This window comes from Lissotriton vulgaris, chromosome 12, assembly GCF_964263255.1.
Source record: "Lissotriton vulgaris chromosome 12, aLisVul1.2, whole genome shotgun sequence".
NCBI classification, from domain to species: domain Eukaryota; kingdom Metazoa; phylum Chordata; class Amphibia; order Caudata; family Salamandridae; genus Lissotriton; species Lissotriton vulgaris.
The window spans coordinates 659,823,213-659,846,423 of NC_141700.1; the positions used below are offsets into that span (position 1 = coordinate 659,823,213).

General features: G+C 42.5%; 1 protein-coding gene across 1 annotated transcript in view; it reads left to right on the forward strand.

Annotated features, from left to right (window-relative positions):
- Nucleotides 1-22,480, forward strand: part of LOC147677956 (solute carrier family 66 member 2-like) — a 203,824-nt gene extending 181,344 nt beyond the window's left edge. The window contains exon 5 of the mRNA XM_086945835.1: nt 20,938-22,480. Coding sequence (XP_086801961.1) covers nt 20,938-21,112 — 175 coding nt within the window. The 3' untranslated portion in view covers nt 21,113-22,480. The remainder of the gene's footprint in view (nt 1-20,937) is intronic.
- The last annotated feature ends 731 nt before the right edge of the window (nt 22,481-23,211 follow it).

Genomic DNA, 23,211 nt, shown 5'->3' on the forward strand with positions numbered 1-23,211 from the left:
CGAGAATACTGCACTGTCTCCCCATTATGAAAGCAATGCAGTTCATGACTTTGTGCTAATGTACAAGGCAGTACCTGACTGCATCTCTACAAGAAAGGGGACGAAAACCGCTTAGAGGTCCTCCTGGGATATCCAAAGATATTTCGAGTAGACGCCTCACCCACTAAATAGTGGCACCAGGGTGGGCGCAACCAGTAATGGGAGTTCTCATATAAGGTATCTTCCTGGATAACGCAGAGATCCAGTTGAAAAACATAATCTTAATAGTGCCTTGATGTATACCCAAAAAGAATTACCATTTATTGACAGGGTACCATGGGCATATTAAAAAACAAGAGCAGGGTTCAAATTGAGCATTATTTTCTCAATTAGCCCCGGATTGTGCCCTGTCCCTTAACCCCTCTAAGGGGCAAATAGGTCCACAGGACCCTATTCACCAACATTATTACCATTACGGTATAAAGAAGTTTAATCTAAGAGTAAATAATATGGGCAGAGGCCGATCTTCTCCAAAACTCTCTGCATATAGGACCATTAAACTGAGTTCTTGGCCTAGGCGGCTTCTAATGACAGAATTGAGCTTGGCTACATCATCCCACATATATATTCCTTACACTCATACAAATGTCTGAGGTTCTGTCTAGTGCGCATGAAGGGCATCACTCCTGAATCCTTCTTACCGACTACTTGATCTATCACTACATGAGTTAAACCATTAGAATTTTGGCTAGAATCTTGGTTTTGAAATTTAATGAAGAACTTGCTCTGTATGAGTTGCAGTTGGTTTATATTTGCATCCTTATAAATGAAAACAACCACTGCTGTGCACAAGCCATAAGGTAAACTACCTACTTCTCTGCTTACTCAAGCATCTGAAGCAGGTAATCAATTAAGGCATTAGACAGTTGTAACTTCAAACAGTGTGGTACAGAATATAATAGTCAGAACATTTCCAGACATAAGTATCATGCCCTGAACATTGTTTATGAAAATATCGTCTCATTGAATGTAATATTAAAAAATGTACACCCAGCGGGATATTTTCTGATTGTGGCACTTTACCATACAACCCTTTCAGACACAGTGCTGTATATTAACACACTTCTGTTACTTAGTTTGAAGGACTGATCAGGAAGAATTAGAACTGTCTTATGTCCTAATTAAGTTGTCACACCCTTGGTCCACTCTATCAATGTGTTGACCAGGGTTCCAGAAGTATTATTGAGCCACAAATGTATACAAAGTCCAGTTTATTTTGGCCCAGAGTAATGTAGCTGCCCTCTGCTACTAGGTCTCCTGCCTTTCCTATTGATATTCACACTTTTTTTAAGTAAACATTACAGTACTACATGTTTGAAAGACATTAGGTTGAAAATACTATAAGATCTGAACTTTGAGATATCTCACTGTATTCTTCTGTCTGAGGCATCTTCTCTTTCCTTAGGCTTACTCATTAGCAAGCACAACCTGTCACCAAGGCGGAAGGTGCAGCACCTTTACAACTCAAGGAGTAACTTCCTGATACTTCAAGAATTGGAAGACGCATTGTGCAGGGATCTCCTGTACTATTAACATCTATGGATTAAGGCTTTCCCTTTACCACTCATTTGTAGAATTCATTTGCAATCAAGGGAGGCTTGGAATGTAATTATGAGGAAAGATACTTTGAAAAGACTTTCAATGCAGATTTTAACTCAAACTGAATAAGATTCTTCCCAAAACTATTCATTAATGCTAAGTTCTACCAGCTGTCTATGCGAGAAACCATTTGCTAGACAGTTGCTCTCTTTAAAGCTGTTGTATCTGCTTCTGTATTTATAAGCTTCTCTGGATACATCTTCTGTCACTGTGCTTAACCAGGATTCTGATGCCTTAATAGTAGTTTAGAAGTGACACGACCAACCTGTCTCCTCAGTGTTATATTGGTACAAGGGACGGCTCTACTGAATCGGATCATGAATTCGGGAGCCTGATAACCTCCTTATGCTACCCACGAAATGACCCCTCTTACACTACACATGACAGGGGCTCCATATACTTCTTTAAATCGAGAACTACCTTGGTTCTTTTAAGAAAAATGGTTCTTCTAGAAACATCTCTTGGTGGAACAGCCCCTTGCTTCTTTCCCTTCCAGTTCTAAGCAGTTGCCTCATAACAAGCTTTGAGATTGCCCGCACAACATTCCATAATGACACCAGAAACTCTGCTCCTAGCTGGCTCTAAAATGTCCTTGGAAGGATGCCTTTATAGCTATCAAAAATTCATGCAGGACAGCACTAGTGTACATTTAACATACCAGTAGCATAGCCATCAGTAATTAACAATAAAGGGTGGTAGTGGTTCCGAGTGTCGTGGCAAATCCAGTTCCAATTATTAATCTCTCTCCTCTTTGCAAATGTCTTCATGAACTCGTGAGTAGTGGCAGTACACCTACCATGCTTTGCATGGCATAGTTTGACTGATGAGGTCTGAAACAATCATAAAACAACAAAAAGAAAAATCTGCGTCTCCATTTCCTAAGTACATGGTAATGTCCAGGTTGATAGATGCCTTTCGGGATGAAATTGATTCATCAAGGGAATTTTTTGCTGCATCACAAAGTTCCAAATTTCCTCAGTTTATTGATCCCCTCACCTTCCAACACACTGACCACCCTGGTCATGGCCTCTTTGTCATTTGTCCATGTCTCTCCATATTAAACTCCCCCATTCATTACTCTTCCTTTTGCCATTTTGCCTGCTTAAAGTTTGGCGTAATCCAAGAACTTTTGATTTTCCTAAAATGATATGTATAATATACTTGTAGGTGCTTTCAGCCAACTTTCTCTATCCACTGGCCTGTCATTGCATCATTCACATTTTGCATCCGTCCACTCCAGCATGCAGCATGGGGAGTGAGTCAGCCTTTCTTAAGCCACTGCTTAGTTTTACTTTAAGTGACTGAATTTTGCTCTCTCACAATGAGAAGATTTGCACAGAACATAGTTCCCTTCTGTGCCTGTGTTTTTGTTTTTACTTTCTAATTGCTTTAGTGTTGCCTTGGTGTTTAGAGTCTGGTGTGATAACAGGAGCTTTCTACCAGAAGTGAGTGGCGGTCACATTTCTGCTTTATCAGTTCCTGCCTTGTGCCAATGCTGTTGTAAATACCATTGGGGTGTCCTTTGTTTATCTCCTTCACAGCACACCAGATTCTGTCCATTTGAAACTGTCTAAGTGACCTATTCTTAAAAACGTGTATTCTGGACTCAGTTTCACCAACGGTTCTTTAATAAACTTCACCCAGGGGACAAAACAGCCTCTATTATGTTTAATTTGCTGCTGTTGTAACACTTTTGTCTTTCTTTGTTTCCTTCTTTGTTTCTTTTCTTCTTTCTTGCTTTCTTTCTCTCTTGCCTTCTGTCTCTCATGTTTCTTTCCTACTTTCTTTCATTCTTTCCATCTTCTTTTATACGTTCTTGCCTTCTTCCTTTTTCTTTTTCTTTCTTTCCTTCTGTCTTTCTTTCCTTCTTTCTTTATTACCTTCCTTCCTCCCTCCCTCCCTCTCTTTCCTCCCTATTTCCCTCCCTTCCTCCTCCCTCACTCCGCAATGGCAGAACGACTGGCTTTTGTGGATCTGTGCTAGCCAAGACCTTTTGATTTAACAAAAATTATGTTTATGACATAGTTACTGAAAGGGATGTTCAAACTTCACCTATTTATCTGTGGTTGTGTCCAGCCTGCATCAAGGGGCAATATGACAGCCTGCTTCAGCCATTGGCTGACTTCACTATGAGGTATTGCATACATACCTTTCACAATGAGCACATCCACACACAAAGTAGTTCCCTTCAGTGCCAAGGGGGACAATGGTAATTTGTTCTTTTTCTAGACCCAACATTTTTTTTGCCTTTAGCCAATGTTTTCTTTAGATTAATGAAGACCCAACAGCCCCCTGAACGATAAAATGGCTTAAACTCGGATTTGCCTTCATATTTCCACATTTTACCTTTCTCTCTTCCACCTCTCTCTCTATTTGAACCTCTTTCCAAATGTATTACTATTTACTTTTTATGTCCCCTTAAATCGACCTATCCAAGCCTGTCCACGCCTGTCTGTCCTGCCTTAACCTTTGTACTTCCTGGTTTTCCTGCTCTGGCTCCCCAGTAATTTGTCATTGTCGTGCCAGTCATTGTAGAAATGAAAAACAGAGTACCACAAATCTGGGTTCTTGTATTTTATTTACGGTTTCTATTGCCGAGTAAACAACCACAATTGGCTTTTTGTCGTGACAAAAAATAAGTTTTTCAACAGCATAACTTTCCATGTGAAATGATTTTCATCAAAATGTTTTTTTCGTTGATGAGCTGGTTTTGTCACATCAGTTTTCACCAGATTAGAGTTTCAATGAGATAAAGTATTGGCAAGTTTAATGATATCAGCACATAATTTCTAAGTTCTAGTGGAAGGTAAACTTTCTCTTGCAAACTAATATTCACCACATCATGTCTCAGAGGCCGAGGTATGGCCATCAGCAAGCTGCCCTCCCATCTTTCATGCAACTACTAGTTCTCTGTCAGTGCTCTGCAGGTTCACTATTTTCCGTGTGATGCTAACATGGCGGCCTCCCAGAGAGAAGCAGGATGGCAGGGAAGCTGAAGAGAGCTTTGCAAAAGAAATCCCGTTATCTTGCCGCGTTGATTGACCGAGCACAACGTCTACCAGCGTGAATATTCCCTGCCAGCACTCCAGGGTGCAGCCTTAGACTTGCCTTTTGAAGAACTATTCCAACTGGCGCTGCATGGCGCCAAAAATACTGCACAGGATGAGGATGGCCAAGGAATGTGCTGTACGGAACAATCCAATCCGTCTGCTCTGCCAGGGCATATCGAAATGAAACAGTTTATTTCTAAAGTTCTAAAAGGAATAATGCAGTACACAGAATGATGCAACAGTGGAAATGGTTCCACCCTCAAATAACTGATTCCTCAAACCACACAGCACTCAGTGAGTTTTATAGAATCGATAAACACCTATTTGGGGCATATTCACTCAATCTGTTTTTTCCATCTTGAAATCAAACGAACGAGACCTGATGGAATTCAGGGCTGGGCTTCTGCTTTAATCAACCCTAGTGCAACGCCTTGGGTCTGCCCAAACTCTTTGCTGTCTTTGTACCTGAAACTGACTAGAAGTTCACCTCCACTGTCACTGCACTGTTACTGTGTCCTCCATTCACAAGCATTCACTGATTGAGTGAAAACATTCATATTGTGCCTTGCTACCATCTATGCATAGGCAGTAGCGGCCCCGTGGAAGTGAGGCGGGGTGGGGGAGGGGCAAGGTGGGGGGTAGCAAACACCAGAATAGGGATGAATGGAGGTAAGTAAACAATTACGTAAATAAAACAAATTTCGTTGCGCGCACTGCATCGCAAAATGCGATGCAGCGCGCGCAACGAAATTCGTTTAACAATGTTCAGCATTCCCTCCATTTTTGTGTTGTAATACATATGTAGGCGTAGAGGCTAAAGAGCTGTTGGGAGGTGCACTGATTTTGCACCCCATTGAGGAAGCTTACTTGCAGTGCACCCCATGAGGGCACCCTTGAAATAGGAGAAAGGTGTTCTCAAGGGTCTTTCAGGCATTTCAACTACTGGTATGTGCAGTCTCTCACTGCACCCACCTGTAGGATGTCTACTGCCCTTTGAAATGTGAGGTTGAGTTAAAGTCTGTAGTAAAAGGTAGGTAATCGGCTTCAAACAGCCTGTGTGCCTTTCACTAATGCACTGTTCCCAATGCAGGCTTAGGTTTGCTCCTGCACTGGATACAACGCATTTGTTGTAATAGGACACAAATCCCACTCTATGCCCAGAGCACAGATTTAAGTGAGTGCTGCAGCACAGAGTGGGATAGTGTGCTTTATCCATATTATGCCCCCTCTTGTCTGTAAATTATTTTGTCAGTCTGCCTCTACAGTGTTTCATTTAACAGGGATTAACAGAAGGGATACAGATTGTGTTTACTCTGCTCCTCTATGCGGATCTTACTTTGTTTGCCAAGTACACATTCAGTTATAATTCCCTGTCTGGTGTGACAGGTATGTTTGTTGGTTTATATCCTGGCTTTTTACCCAGTATCATCAGGAATCCATGGCTACATTGCATTTATTATTGAAAAATATAAATTAGGGCAACATAAAGCACTGTGGTAAGTTTTATGGTGACTATGGGCCAGATGTACGACCGTGGAAATAGCGCCTCGCACATTGCTAGATTTTTGCGACTCGCAATTTGCGAGGCACTAATTCCAATGTACAAAAGTGTTTTTCACACTGTTATCGATTCGCAAATTGAGAGGCTCATAAATATTAATGAGCCTCCCACAATTTACGGCCCCTTTGGGAATGGCAGGCCCTCCCAGGTATGGTGGCCTACTGGGCTCAGCAGACCACCATGTTAAGGTCTGATTTTAAATAAAGCAGTTTTTTTTAATGCAGCCCGTTTTCCTAAAGGAAAACGGGATGCATTTAAAAAAGAAAAAAATGAAACGTTTTCGTTTAATTTTTTAAGGGCCCTGGGTCCACTGCCTGCCCTTAACAATTTTTTCCCTGCATTTGCAGGGCACCCCTTCCCTTTGGTTACCCCTTTACCACCCTCTTGAAGAGGGTGGTAATTTGCGAGTGTTTTGCGACCGCAATTATGGTTTCAAAACATTTGTACATGGGGTTGCACTTGCTATTAGGAAGGGAACGCTCCTTCCTAATAGCGACGCGCAATTCCAAAATAGTGAGTCTCAAATAAATTGCGACTCTCTATTTTGGTATGGTACATACCCCTATAGGGTTTTGCATGCACAAACGGGTTTGCAAACCCGTTTGCGCATGCAAAAACTGTCATACATCTGGCCCTAACTGCCTGCCAGAATGAGTTATCAGCTGAACAGGTGGCGATGCAGCTCTAGTTGAAGTTGAAATGTCATGCTAATGCCACTGGTTGGAGTATGTCAACGTTGTGGTGGAGCTCTGAAGCACCCCCTTCATCCACTTGAGGAAATTATAAATGTCCAGCAGGTAAATCAATAATTAATGTTGGCCAGCATGAGTTGGGAGTAAAGTTGAATCCTTCAGACTTGTTTATAGATGTGGAAAGTTAGCTAATTGATTTGTTTTACAGCAGCGGTGGCTCGTCTGCCAAGGCGAAGGAGCGTCACCCCACTTAGCAATTCAAAACAGAAAAATAAAATGATGTATAATGCAACGTTGTTATCATTTTATTTAACCATACTGGCTCAGTTGGTTTGGGGGCAAGGCGAGTCTGGGCTGTTTAGAGCTGGGGTAGAAGTGGTAGGCAATTCCTAGGTGTGCATGACATTTTGGCCGTCCCACTCAGGCCGGCCAAGAAAGTCATGCGCACTTTGCATGTTCTCCACCCAGGCTGCATTACAGCCGGGGTGGAGAACATGCACAGCCTCCCAGCCCCTGTCTGAGCGCTGAACAACGGCGCTCGGACCAGTCACAACGCTGTTGTAAGGCAGCTTTGTGGTTGGTCAGGGGAGTCAGAGAGGCTGTGTGCTTCCTGGTTTATGCTGCCCAGGAAAAGAGAAGAGGACAGAGGAGGGGTGATGGCCAGCCGTATCCAGGTAAGTGTTTTTTTTATTCAGTCGGCACTCCCCTAATGCCTATCGTTCCCCCCACCCCCATTTGTTAGCAGCCTGTTTTACAGGTGCAGGAATTAACTATGGGCAGTTTCCAGTGGTGTTGGGTGACATGTATTGAATCTTGCGGCTCTCATTAGGTTGTATACATGTGGGTAGGCTTGTTTCAAAAGTGGGACTCCTGATTGGAACTCAAGGTGCGAGGGCTGCAAGGTAGTGGCAAAGTGGGAACATTTGGCTACTCCTAGGTGGATCATGTGGTTTCAGAGGAAGTGGACTGAAATCTCACATAACTATAGCACCTACAGGGGCTTCCTTAGGAGGTGTACTTGGGGAAAATGTGCCCCCATTGGCTCCTCTGGTAGATCACATGCTAAGCCCTCAGACTAGCCCAACATGGATAAAACTAATAGAAATAGATATGCAAATGAATGTTAAAGTGTATGTGTCCATTGGACTTGAAGCAATTCAGCCTGATAGTGTTACACAAAGTTACACAAGGTTCCCCATGACTGATTGCTTCTTGTTGTTTTCTAAAAGTCCTAGCAGTCACAGGAGCATTGCTTAGCCAGTGGGATTTGGGGGGGGGGAGGGGGGGGGTGCGAATCTCAAATTTCCCAACCAAAAAGCAGTGGGCCACAGGGTGAATATGTGAGGTGATCAAGGTTTGGATGGACTGTTTCCATGAGGAGCAGGGTCAGAACTTATTTGCATTATGTGTGCCTCTGGAACTGATTTAGAGTTTGACGTTCAAGTACTCGATTGGATGAGCAACAGAGTACCCTGTCCACCAAACTCAAGGTTAGCCCCTCCGAATTTGAATCGGACAGACTGTAAGTTTAAAGAGAGTAAAATGTACTGTTGTGTAAAACGTTCTCCAACAGCACGATGGCCAGGGTGCCGCCATGCAATCATCCACCCTATTTACAGAGAGCTGTCAAATGGCTTTTGTTTTACTGTCCCTCACTGCCAGGATATACCTGCTGGTGAGGGACATTAACAAAGGAAATATGACCCCAACACCGTGGGGAAAAACTCCCATGGTGTGAGTCATTAGTTTTTTTTTCCTTAAAAAACAAACCCATGCTTTGGGAATTCGTTTTGAACAGTAACAAAAGTTGAAAAGGTTTAGTGGCCAGCAGTCATGTTTGACAAAGCCTCTCATCAAACTTTTCCCATAGTGACAGGAACCGCCATGACAGCAATTCCTACCAAAGTGTTGAGAGTGCCGTAGGGTAGGCAGGCATATCTAAATTTGGCGGGTGAAGAAGAGGCAGTAAACTCCCCCAGCAACACAGACATCTCTATTCAATAAAGACAAGAGTTTGGCTATGCGCCACACTTTATTGTTACAACTGGGACAGTGATGAAGTTTAAGATTAGATTGCACCATCTCACTGGTTCCTTGGAGATAGTCAGTCCAACTGTATATTTACATAGCAGAACCATCTGTATTGCTGAGTCTTGCCACGGATGAAACAACCACGCAAGTAAGCAGACATCCAATCTCAAAATCAGATCCGTCACTAGTGCCTCTGCTTCTTTTATTGATCTTCTCCCATTGCATGGCAAAGGGACTCTCCAAATGAATCCTTGGGGGCTAAATCACCTTACCTAGGGTGCGGACAATAGAGACGTTCTGCAATGTGAGGAATATGTATGAGGGGTTGTCCCTCACACATAACTCTATTGTAGGCCCATTAAAAAGTGTGGGAATTCCTACCATCCCTGTGAAGAAAACTGTGGCTTGTAACCTGCCTGTATGTCGTGGCTGGACCCTTCCCTGGACATGGCAATAGTATCCCACCTGTTTGGGGGGCAGCCCATTGTGATGGGGTCCCTACAGTGGTAACCTGCATTGCCTCATAACGAGTGTATTTGTAAAGCACATGTTCACCCAGAGGTATCTTGGCACTAAATTACAGATGTTTCTTGTTACTCAACGGTACTCATTTTATCAACCTCAGATGGATGAAAGTCTGAGTGGACCCGCCAAGATTTGAACCTGTGACCATAAGGTTGAACACAGGCCCCTGCAGTGCAGGCATTAGTCCACTAAGCTACCAGGCCCGGCATACACTACTGTCTTGGCGGAATTCAGTTGGTCTGAGACTAAAATAGCTTGTAATCAGTTTCAGTTACTTCCAAATCTACAGGGATGGTCCAGGATCTGAAGGCCCTTGAAGAAGCTGCATGGTGGTGACTTGAGTGAGCATAGTGCTGGGCCATTTTGCTCTTTTGTCCGTGCAGATGCAATTCCATATATTGAGAAAGCCTCTCCGACTGGAGCCTTTTAGGTGAAATCATTCTTCCCAGATGTGGCCTTTCTTCAACTCCACAGATAAGACCTTCCTGGTAGTTTCTCATAATTTCCTTAGCGCCTGATGGAATATTCACTCTTCTAGCAGTCATAGCTACTCCTCTGCATTGATACACACCTAATCAGACAAATGCAGTGACTGTCACTCACACCAGACTCAAGCCATGCACACTTCAGACCCACTTGTTTTGCTACTCATGCAGGGCGTGATATCACCCCCTTTGAAGAGCTTACATCAATAGCACGCTCCCACAGCCATGCACTAACTAGTCAATAGAGACCTTTCAAAAGTAAAGGTTGCCTGTGCTTGAATATTTCATTAAGAATTACGAAGCGTACCTATAGGGTGGCTGAAAGGCATATACCTTTAGATGTGCTGGATGTAGCAATGCTAATATTGAGCTAGTGGAAACTCAAATCTAAGTGCCCTACCTTCTATCTTAACTAATTTAGCTGGTCCTCTACTAATTAAGTTAGTTCTCTAAGAGCTGTTTCCGCTCCTCTCGGAATTAAGAGGCACTTGTAATGACAGCCTAGGCAAATGTGGGCAAATTGATATTTTCCAATATTTTTTTAGGAGCAAATATTGCCCCTGGTGTTTTTGAGTCATACAATGAAACAAAGTTGCAACTACATTTGGAGGGGTAAAGACTGTTGCATTGAACATGAAGAGACCCTTTTGTCAATAGGTGCCTTGAAACTGCAATACTTCTAAATAGCCAGTAGGCTGCATGACAGCCATTTCCATGCAGAAACGGTGCAAAGATTTTCAGCATACCCGCATTAATATCATTTTTGCCCCCTGGAGCATTTCCCTTAAACTGAAGAAGAGGGAATTTCCTGGTGTTTTTTGTAAATTGTTGCCAAAAGTAGGTGGCACCATGAGGTTTCCCACCTTGCCTCGACATGTCAAATTTCTAGCGTTTATTTTCCAACACGGGGGAGACTGATAAGCAAAAGCGGCCCATGCAGGTAAGAGAGGTGTGGCGGTGGGGCAGGGTGAGTTGGAGCCGACAGACAACGATGAGGAAAAATCAAACAAATATTTAATTTTCCATCTCAGTCACCTGTTGACTCCCCCCACCCCGCTCCAACGCCCTACCACTCTTACTTGCACAGACCGCCCCTGCTGATAAGGCAGCTACTCTGCCCCAACTCTATTGGCCTTGTAGACGTTTCACAAAATTGAATGACAGTCCTCGCTTTGCACAGAATGTTTTTTTTAAAGTGACAATTCTAGATGTATAACTGGTAGAAGAACGTTTAAAACAATACAGGGAGAAGTAGAATTTAAAACATTTTTGTTATTGTTTGTTGTTGAATTTGTAGATAAACTCCACTGAAACTAAAGGAATCTCTAGCTACACAAATACATTTCTATAACTAATGTTCTGTTATCAGCATTGGTGTTTTTCTGGTACTACACCGCAGCAGTGTTTTGATGTGGGAGCACTTTCGTACGGTTCTAGAGTACAACTTTTGACCACTGAGGATCAGCCTTTTGAGGCATCAAGCGGCAGTGAGTGGTCATTTTACATAAGTGGCTACTGACCTACCGAGTTAGGTTACTTGAGCTTTGAAGGCCCTGGTGCTGGTTCCAGGGGGGTCATAAAACTGATCTTTGTAGTTGCTTTTTTGATCTGGGTCTTAGTAGAGCGTTTTCCTTGAGCCAGGAGCCGCAAACATAGTCCTCTCTTCACTAGCGCAAGGTACGGCAGGTGCAGTCCAGCAGATGGTGCAGCCTCTCTTACCAGGTTCAGGGATCAGCGGACATTCCTTCTTTGGTCCTTTCTCCAGTTTCAGCGTGATCGGTGGTGCAGTGTGCCACCAGTGCCATATTTATGCCCAGAAGGTGTCCTGGGGGGATGATGTGGTCACAAGCTAATGGACTACCAGGATCCCTCCTACCCTGGGATGACTTTCAAATATGTGTGGCATCTAGCAGTCCCAGGGTGCAATAGTTTGCCCACTCCCAAGACGCCTGAACCCTTCCTTGGATGTTAGGAGCTTGGTAACCCACTCTAGAGGTGTGGCTACATGTGGGCTTCACACCTACGAGAAAAACAGTTTGGGTACCGGTCTACCCTCTCTGTTTTCACCGCCAGCATGTATACCTTTACAAAGTGGCAACACCTCAGGAGTGTGAACACCATTTGCCCACTAAAGGCATCTTCACCTTTGAAGCTCACCTTTTGGACCAACACCCTGAGTGACTTCCTTCAAGGGGAGATAACATCTCCCTCTGTTGCAGGCTACCATTGTTCCTAAGCCTGGGAGTCATTCACACTACTCCCCAGGCGGGCAGAAAGGTGTCTGGGGGCCAGCAATCATGTGAGGCCACTGGGCAAACTGGGCTCCAGAGTGGCAACTTTCTAAAAGTTGCCTTTCTTTAAAAGTGACATTAAATACGACTTGGGCATCAAGTCGAGTTTAATGCCACGATTAATTTGATACCTTGAAGCACCCATTTTAGTAGTCCCATTCAGAAGTTAGCCAGGTTGAGGGTTCAACCGGTAACTGTGTTAACCAACATGGCTACCAACTTTTCCACATCAAAACGACAATTTTGAAGTATTGCTGTCAGGACAGATTAAAAGCATATGCCCTACTTAATAATATATAGGTCCCTGCCTCAGGACTCCATGGGCCTCACATATATTGTTAAGAGAAGTGCCGACTTTGCCATTAGTTTAAATGGTAAATCGATTTAGAGGTTAAAAACTGCTTTTCCAAGCCACAGTAGGCATGCTCAGAGCCATTTTATACTTGGTCCAACACAGAGTGGCACAACCAGTGCTGCAGCCTTGAGGGGGCACTCTGTCTTACATGCCCTGGGTACCTTTGGTACAAATACTAGGGACTTATAAGTAAGTCACACAATTCCAATTGTGGGTAGCCAATTCACCATACACTTTATAAGGGGTTAGCACACTGACACTGAGGCCTGGTTTGCAGGCCTCAGTGGACTCTTAGAGTTGAAATACCAGCAGCATCAGTCCAAAATTTAAGGGGGTGATCATGCAAAAAGAGGCATTTCCTTATAATATGCACCAATGAACAACAGGGAGCATGGGAAGAGTAATGTTGGTCTGGATTAAAGAATATTGTATTGAGAGGATATGTTTTTATCCTGTATGGACCTGATTCATTGTCTTTTTAGTAATGGGTACAGAAAGTTGACACAACAGCTAATTGTTAAGTTTACCAGAAGATTTGAGCCTATTGCGGGCTTCAGTCTTTCCTAAATTTGAAATTTAGGAATCAGTCTCATTTAGGGACAGAATAAACTTCATTATACCCTCCCTCAAATATGCCAGAGATTATTGAATGCATGCAACTGATGGGTTTAATGCTATGATAGGGGATACATCCTAAATTGCTCATTTTACAATGTGAGTGGTACTTAGTATTGACACCTCATAATTTTTGATGACCTTGCATGTTTTTAGAGGAGAGATCTGGAGTATGGACAAATGGCAAACTATAAACTGAAGATTATTGGTATTTACACATAGGGATGATGTTAAGTCTATAGATGTTAACATGTTGCCTAACTGACAAGGAAGTTGATTATCTCCTTTAAGATGTTAAAACCATTGTTGGGGCTGATTGTTATAGGGGCAAGACTAAGGATTGGTTCGAGTGGATAGGTTCCAGCAGTTCCATGCTTACTTGCAAGGTTTAATGGGTTATTGGATGTGTACCTCTATTATTTGCAATATTTATGAAGCTTTCTTATCCTAAGTTTCCTCTAGTTAAAATTGGGAGTGCCCTGTTTGGTTAAACAGTTGCTATCCTTTATTATGGAATTCACTCTATGATTAGTTTTACAAGGACAGCTAGGTTCTTGAACAAGTCTCAGCCAGTAAAGCAGATGATCATTGAGGAATAGGAGCCAGAGAAATTGGTTAATTTGGTGTTTGACGGTGTGATAATAACACACAGCCACATATATAGCTTGAACAGTGTTGTGTGCATGCTAGTGTCCTGGGCTGTGTCTGATGTGTGTTGTTGGTTAAGAGTCATGTGTGACATCTGAGATTTCTTGTTGAGTTCAGACAGATAGACTGATGTAATTTGAGAATCAATTGAGTTTTTTTGAGAAAAACAATTTAGAGGCAAATAAAGGGGATACGCAGGCATTACATTATAGATCCAGAGATTCCCTACATGTCCTTTAGTAAAAATCAACAATCAAATGGAATTGAGTGAGATGCACTTTACATACCAGTTCAAACGAGGAAAGGAAATGAGACTTAGGTCATTGGGTGTTCATGGTGATCTTGATACCAGCTGCAAAAGATGTAGACAACTGCCCTCCTGCTGTGAGTCTTAGGACATGCAACGCAGTGAGGTCAGTGATGAACCATTGTGTTATACCCTTCTGAGGGTGGTTAGTAGGTGGAGAAATGTGTGATTTTTGTGGATATCAAGGATGAAGAGATGGATTCGTGGGAGGATAAACTATGTATGTGAAGGGCCACTGGAAATATGTGACAAGAATGAGTAAATTATGCGGCAAGAAGAGGCAAATTATGCAGCATAATGTGGCACATTTTTAAGAGTATTACTTCATTATTTTGTACTTTTAAAGCTTGATAACACTGGCTGGGCATTAAATGCACCTCATTAGTACCAGTTTAATACCTAAATATAGAAATAAGCAGAAGAAAGATGACCAGTCAACCTTTGCAAAAGGGCTTCCACTGTGCAGCAAAATGTGCTGCTGTGTTTTTAGTAACTTTTGTACTGCTTGTAACAAAAAAATATTTTGTTTCTGGCTCACTATGCAGATTATGCAGCATATGATGGTTTAATGTGCAAAATGTGGCAAATCTATAACTATGCAAAAATCGCTGCAGCCGCAAAATTGCATAATGCCAGTGACCCTGACTATGTGATATAGGAGGTAGAGGAGTAGAGACCAATGGACCTACAGTAATAGTGCCACCCTAGGAAGTCACATTAAATGCTAAATGCAAATGTACCTCAAAACTGAACTATTTGCATAACTTGTGAAGCCTGAAATGGGTACTGAAAATCAGCAATCCTTTCCAGGAATCTACTGGATAGAGGATACCCTGTGAGAGATGTCTCTACATCACAAAAACGAGCTGGAAATAACCACCGAGAGGCGCTCCTCGAACAACGGGAGCTGGTACCTGTAGAGAAACAACCTATAACCTGTGTCACAACATTCACCCCCGTGTCAACTAAAGTCAAAAGTGTGATCAAACGCCACTGGGCTATCCTGAACACAGGTGACCTAACTTTTGAACAACCAAGATTTGCGTTCAAAAGATCGCAGAATGTTAAAGACATCCTGATCAGCACGAGACCCAAAGTCACCAAGAAGGGGTCTCAACAGACACTATGGCATTTACCCCCTGTGAAAGGTCATTATCCTTGTGGCTCTTGTACAGCTTGTGCTTACACAGCCGTACATAAGACAATACAACTCACTGACACCTTCAATTGGGAGCTCAGGGGACATACTAATTGTAATACCTCACACTGTATCTACATGCTTACCTGCCCATGCGGACTACAATACATAGGAATGACGACACGTCCGATTAAAACCCGCATCACTGAACACCGCAGTAATTTCCGCTGTAGAAAGACCAATACCAAGATGTGCAAACATTATGTGGAGGCTAATCATACCACAGACTCTCTTAAATGGCTTGTACTTGAATCTAGCCCCAATTGCCCAAAACATGCCTTGTTTCACAAAGAACAAATGTGGATCCACCGATTATCGTCAGACAGTCGGGGCTTGAATGAGGACATTCCGTGGCACGCATTATAAAATTGCAGTGCTGGAATTCCTGACACATGTATTCATCCTGAACCTAACGCGACTAGCTGAGACCAACATATTGCGCGTTAATCCACTCTCAGACATCTGACTAATCTTCAACAAACTTTAGCAGTGACCAATACAATGCGCTAATATACTATTTTTCACAAAGGGCGAATAACGTGTTCTCATATTCAATCAATATATACTACCTCTCAAGGTACATGCGAGTAGGGCATACCCCCTCCTACAAAGCAGCCACTACCTAGCCTGACCCGATATCTGGTTAAAAAAGACTTCTACCTCCCTTCTGTAATGGCCGCCATAGTTACCAACAATACCACCTGACCTGACGTTGGGGGCGGAGTTACGCACCGAACAATGATGCTTCCGCCTAGAAATGGCGTTCGCCACCGAGCTCCAGCATCTATCCGAGCTCGGCGGCGATGGGTAGGTGAGGAAGCTATTACGCGGTGATTGAGAGGTAAGGAGGACAAACGAGGGACGCTTTGGGACTCGTATAACGCATCTTTGCTCGTATGGCAACATCGGGGGTTCTCAACCCGAATCCATAGAGGGCTTTGATAATCCTGATCGAAGTCGTGTTATGACTCTGTACATGCCTTCTTCCCCCCCCCCAGCCATACCTCATGGGTTCCATCCTGCAGTACCAACCCGCCGAGCATTGTTGTGGCATTTAGTCCCTGACCATTAGGTGAGTCGGGTTTCCATTTATAGCGGCAATATGCACTATGCACACCTAGTGGGAACAACTTCAGCACACACTGTACCTACTTATCAAACGAGAAGGAGGGTGCCTCTCCTGAAAGACTGCTGCCGTTTTTATACTTCTGGTTTTAAAACTTTGCCTTTCACTTATAATAGGTTGGTGTGACAGTATTAATTCATGTTGTCACAATACAGTCACTTCGATTATAAGCTAGTATAAATACACTATCACTAGCATGACATTGTGTGTTAATTTGGTCTTGGACCATGTATCTGTTCTGGCGATCATTAAATGCTATTAACCCTGTACTCTTATTTCCCATCTAGGCATAGGACAAAGCTACAGAGGTAACACAAAGTATTCCACAATTTCGGTCCTAGGCACATGACACCAGCATGTTGTTTAATGTTTGTAGACCTTGCTTTTACCCACTATAGGTCCTGATGAATCGCGGGTACTTTACCCAGGCGAGAAACATGTTGACCAATTTCATTCTAAATCTAATCTAGGGCCACTATACCTAACCTGCTGGCACCTAGATAGTTAGATTCACGCTTTTACTTGCAGTAGGGGACCTCCAGAATAAAGTAGTTTCCGGTACCCTCTACTTCATTTTAAATCACCACCCAGGCTACATACTGCATCACCCGCACACCCGCACTTCACCATAAGGCAGTTGGATTTAAAAGATCTCCGCCAAAGAGCCCCTCTTTGAGGTGAGCCCGCTTGGGATTGCACCGCCTCCCCGACGAGGAGCAACGCCGATGATGAAGCATGACACCTGTATGGGTGTGTGAGGCAAATACTTCCAACAAAATGGATGCCCAAAGGTGTCACATCTTCACTTCTGGTCACGCCAGATACACACACTTCCTTATCTAAGGAACAGTTCAGCAGCCCATTTAGTTGATCCATACTGAAAATGGCTACCATGCCATAACCTTCCTGATACCCACAATAAAAAAGAACAAGACTGCGCAGCCGGTCAAACTGAAAAAGTGGACCCCGGACACCAAAGAGCCTAATATTGAGCTACTAATAGCAAGATGTGAGAAGGATCTAAATCTTTCTAACAACTTGCTGAACGCTAACGAACTCACTGAACACTACACTAAGTCAATGACAAATATAGTCAACTCCACCATGCCACTAAAACTAAAAAAAATATCTGAGAAGGATAAAAATCCATGGTTTAATGCTGAATGAAGATAGGCAGAAACTGAGACTTGCAGAAAGAAAGAGACAGCACCCATCATCCCCCAGCTTAAAACACTCAGAAAGATCAGAAACAAACACAACAAAAAGGTACTCAACTCCAAGAAGGAATTCTTTAGATCAGAACTAGACAGCGCCAAAAACAGACCGCGGAACCTATTCGAGATGTTAAAGCAACAATCAAATAAGTTGACCAAATCTGCACAAGAAAATACTAAAACTCGACTGAGCTGCGAAGAATTCTCAACATTCTTCACTGACAAGGCCAGCACGCTAGAAAGAGAGCTCAGGTTGGCAGCTGACAACCTTCCTAGCCTACTACCAACACAGTACAATGATTCCATGACAAACGATCATGATAGATTGAAAAACAATGCACAATGGGCAACTTTCAGGCTAGATGAACAGAGTACCATTGACAAAACTCTCTCGGATATCAAATCTAACAACCACTACAATGACCTCCCTCCCATCTAAATGCTTAAAAGAATCAATCATATTGTCGTTCCAGTATGGACAAAAATAATAAATACCTCACTATCTCAAGGGATCTTACCAGAATGCCTAAAAACAGGTCAAGTCCTCCCCATCATCAAAAAACCTACAGCGGACCTGGCAGAGCCAATTAATTTTCGCCCAGTAACCAATATTCCAATACTTGCCAAACTAACTGAGAAATGTGTACAAAATCAACTGAGCAATCACATTGCCAATTTCAAGCTGCTGGACGGCTGCCAATCCGGATTCAGACCAGGCCACAGTACGGAAACAGCAATCCTGCACATAGTGGATGATGCCCTGCAGGCCCTAGATCACAATCAAACATACCTACTAGTCCTTCTTGACCTGTCGTCTGCCTTTGACACGTAAACCATGAAAAATTGCTTGCCAGGCTTCAAGACAAGATGGGACTATCTGGAATTGTTCTGAAATGGTTTGAATCCTTCCTACAGAACAGAACTCAAAGATTCCTGGTCAACCAGACGCTTTCCCCATCATGCCCAAATTCGATTGGAGTCCCTCAAGGATCAACACTATCCCCATCACTATTCAACCTTTATGTCGAACCCCTCACAGAAATTCTCCAAGACGCAAGCATATCTTATCACATGTACGCAGATGACACTCAGATCTACATCAAGATAACGTCACTGGAAGACATAAAGAAAATGAATGAGGCATTAAAAATGCCATTACATTGGTTAACTAGCAATCAACTGAAACTAAACGCACAAAAAACGGAATTCCTGTTAATATCACCACCGAAGAAACCCACAGAAGTGAAGGAATGGACCAAACTGATCAAAGGGCTAAACTGCACCCCTACCCTTGTCGAATCTGCAAAATCACTGGGAATCACACTTGACAAGAACCTAGACATGAAATCCCACATCAAATCAATGACAAAAAGTGCCCGGTTTCACCTGAACTATATTAGAAAAATTAAACCACTCATCTCTATGGCGGACCTCAAACTGGCAGTCCAGTCCTTAGTTGTTTTCAGTGATTGAATATTGATGTACAACCCTAGCTGGTCTATAAAAAATTTCCACATCTCCACTGAAAGCATGGCTAAATGCGTCGGCAAGACTCATTACTGGATCCAGAAAATACGACCATATCTCCCCTCACCTGAAAGCATTAAACTGGTTACCATACAAAGCCAGAATTCAACTCAAACTGGCATGTACTACCCACAAAGCGCTCCACTACAAAACTCCAAGGTACTTAGCGCAGAAAATTGAGCTCTCTCAGGGGGAAACAGACCAGCTAGGAGCACCAGAGAGCTGCTGCTGAAACTACTTATGTTCCAGAAGAAGAAAACGTATAACAGAGCTTTCTCCGGAGCAGCCCCCAGAATCTGGAACTCACTCCTTCCAAACATTAGGAAAGTTCCAAACACAGCACCATTCAATAAGGATGCGAAGATCTTCCTAATGAGCAAGTTCCTTCCCTAGGCTGGACTATTCACTTCAGTATTGTGACTAATACACAAACATCGATTGTGAACCATTTCTGATGTAGAACTCACGGAAAGCACATCTGAACCATTTGTATAGAAATACTGTTACACCTTGTAAAAATTGTCTTTTGCTGAAACCGATAAGAAAGTCAGGTACAGGAATATTATTTATATTAATGCTGCTACTCCAACTGTATTCCAAATGTACCTAATGTAAGTGTGAAGCCCTCTGATACCCAAGGGTCAAGTCCGTGCTATTTAAAACTCTACAAATAAATAAATAAATACCATGCATAGCTTTGCAAAATCACCCCATTATCACGTTGTGGTGCTTTCTACAGGTCAATCTTAGCAGACCTAACTCCAGCGTAAGCCATCAGTTGTCAATATTATTCAATAATGTCCTTCCATGTAGTAGAGTATTAACCCACTGACATATCCCAGTGTGTCTTATTCTTTTGACTTCTGTGGACCCTCACTTAATCATTATTGGAACACAGGGACTCCCATTGAATCATAATTTCAAAAACAAATATAAAACAAATCAAAATATCTATTTCAATTGGAAGGTTGGAACGTTTCTAAATTCAAATGAGTCCAATCATCATCCATACTATATTCTGTTTGATGCACTTGCAGTGCTCCCATTATTCGATCTGAGGAAACTAACTTTTTAGCCTCTAATTTGAAATTCCTTTGCATTTACAGAATATTTTAAAATGTGTATATTTTGCTTCTTTATTACTATACACTTCCTTAATCTGTTCATATTTTTAAATTTTCCAAGTCGCAGACCCCCTGAATAGGCTTTACGGACCACAGCATAAGAACCACTGAACTATCATAATGAAGTTGTCATCTAAGACCTGCAGAAGACATTCTTGTCTCTGCAACATGCACATTAGCCAATTTTGTATTCTTATTGCCATTGTCCTGTGGTAAGCACCAGGCATACTACATTTACAAAGAAGTAATGTTAGTGTTTTAGTTTTTGAACTTGAAGTTTGGCATCAGGAGGACCACAAAGGTGAATGGGGTACATTAGTGTGTTAACACTGATTACACAAGTAGATTAATAGAATACGTAAGTCTAAAAATATGCTTGTCCTAAAGCTGACAGTGGGCACTTACATGCCTGAGGTATAAATCCTTCTTAAAGAAGAACATGTTTTATCTGTGTTTTAGATGCACCTTCAGTTGATTTGTACACTCTGTTTTTATTCAGAGGAATGGCAGATGACCTGATATGCTTATTTGTCTCCTTTTTTCCCCCTAGTGTGGCAATGGTGCTCTTGTGGACAGCGGGGGACACCTTCAAGACAGTCTACTTCATCATCAACGAATCTCCAGCCCAGTTTTGGCTCTGCGGTACTTTGCAGATTTGTATCGACATTGCAATACTTATTCAGGTTTATGCCTATGATCTCCAGCCACATTCCAAATATGGCTAGGGATGGTGGACTGAATCCTACCAAGCCGCTCCAAAAAGCAAGAGAAGGACCACCAGGAGCACGTTTCTAGCACTACTATTTATGTATATTTCCTGGTCACCAAAAGGAAAGACAGTCGAATATCAGATTGATAGGTCAACACTTTGGTAAACTTTGTTATATTTTATTAATTTATATTTTTCTCAGTTTCTTTATTTCTCAAGTTCCAAATCTACCATCTTTAAGTAATACAGTCCATCCCCTAATGGTTGGACCACCAGGCCCTTGTTGTCTTACCATCCTTCGTAGCAGAACATTATCAGTAAGTGCATAATACAGTTTAAAATTCATGCAAGATATCATTCTTCTGAGAAGATATTTCAACTTCCTTTTCTTATATTAGAACCAGGCATTAGAAAGGCACTTGATAGAGTTATATGGTCCAAAATATATATAGAATATACAGGTGTTTTTCTTAGATTAATGAAAGATACACTGGTTCATTCTCTCTCTCTGGGAAACGGACACACTCTTCTTTTCCACTTTCACTTCAGTTGTCTCACCCACCAGCCCACCTGCTTTACCTGTTTTGTCTGCACCAATCAAGGATGTGTATAGGGTAGTGTGATGCTGAAGCGATAGGTCAACATTTAACCACCAGCTCTCAAATCCTCATGCACATTTACAACTTCAGTCATGAGGCCCATGATCAGTTGGTTATAGTCAGTGTCATTCCTTGAGATCACACCTTCCTTGCCTTGTATCAACAGCAAATATTTTCTTTTCACTGGTGCCCAAGTCATTCTGGTTCATAAACGCATGGCCCTAGACCCTAAGTCTACCACATATCGCAATTATGAATCTACAGCCCTTGCCAACTCATCCTTTATCAGGCGAAGAGCACTGTACCTTACTGGAATGCCTATCCAAACAACTTAGAGCAAGGTATTAAGTGCCAAAATGCCCTGTGAGGCCAAACTAAGGTCTGCAAATTGTAGGGCCAAACCTTCAGTATTTATTTATTTATTGCATTTGTACAGCGCAATAGCTACCCGAAGGTTTCTCTGCGCTAGGAAGTACTCTTTGGAAGGCACATCTTCAAAACTTAAACATCTGTTCTTCCAAAAGCCAAAACATTTATCAAAATGAAAAGCCCTTTAAAACTTCCTCTCCAGCACCTGCTTTGGCTGTTGGCATATGAATGCACAAACCTGTTATAGAGAGGCACCTGTTAGAGAGAGGATGCCTGAGATATTGGTGGTAGACATTGTGTAGATAGGAGTATAGACAGTCTCTGAGAGACTCTCCCTGGCCTTCCCTCTCATCTCTCAAAAAGGGTGCCTTGATTTATAACTTTCAAGCCTTGGTTCTTCTCAGATGCGTCACAAGGTCGACCCTCACATCTGTCTTCTTTCTTTTCATTCTTGAAGTCTCATGCTTTCACAAATTTATTTACCACTCATACTACCTCCCTCCCCCCTCCCTCCCTACCTGCCAACCAGATGAAACAGATTGTCTAACAACAATGCACTGTCGCTCTGTCTGATGAGGTGCTAGATTATTTTGGTAACAATTCCATCCTCAGACCTCCTTTCTCATTCCCTCAACCTTGATTTCCAAGCTCCCTTTCTCTCTTTTACATCTCTCCTGTTCCTTCCCATTGTTTTGAGGTGACCCGAGGTTAGCACAAAGCTCTATACAAATAACCAACATGACTGCTCCAGTTCACAGTCTAATAGAGCATTTGAGTGGTGAACAACCAAAATAATAAATGCATCAGTGACTATGCCAGGCTAAATGATGATCAGGCAGGTTCTGTGCATTTTATGGCAGTAGCTGTGACCAATATGTTATGGCTGAGTCGGGACAAGGGAGGAGTTGCTGCCCTTGTCCTGTTAGATTTATCTGCACCATTTGATACAGTTTCATATATGATATTAGTTTCACAGCTAGAGAACACTGGACTTAGAGATTAAGCCTTAGAATGGCTCACCTCCGTTTTTGATTGTCGTGATCAGACAGTCATGCTACCTCTCTACACTTCAAAGTTTGTTAAGATTGAGTGTGAAGTCCTGCATGGGTCATCTTGAAGTCCAACATTGTTCAACATTTATGTTGCA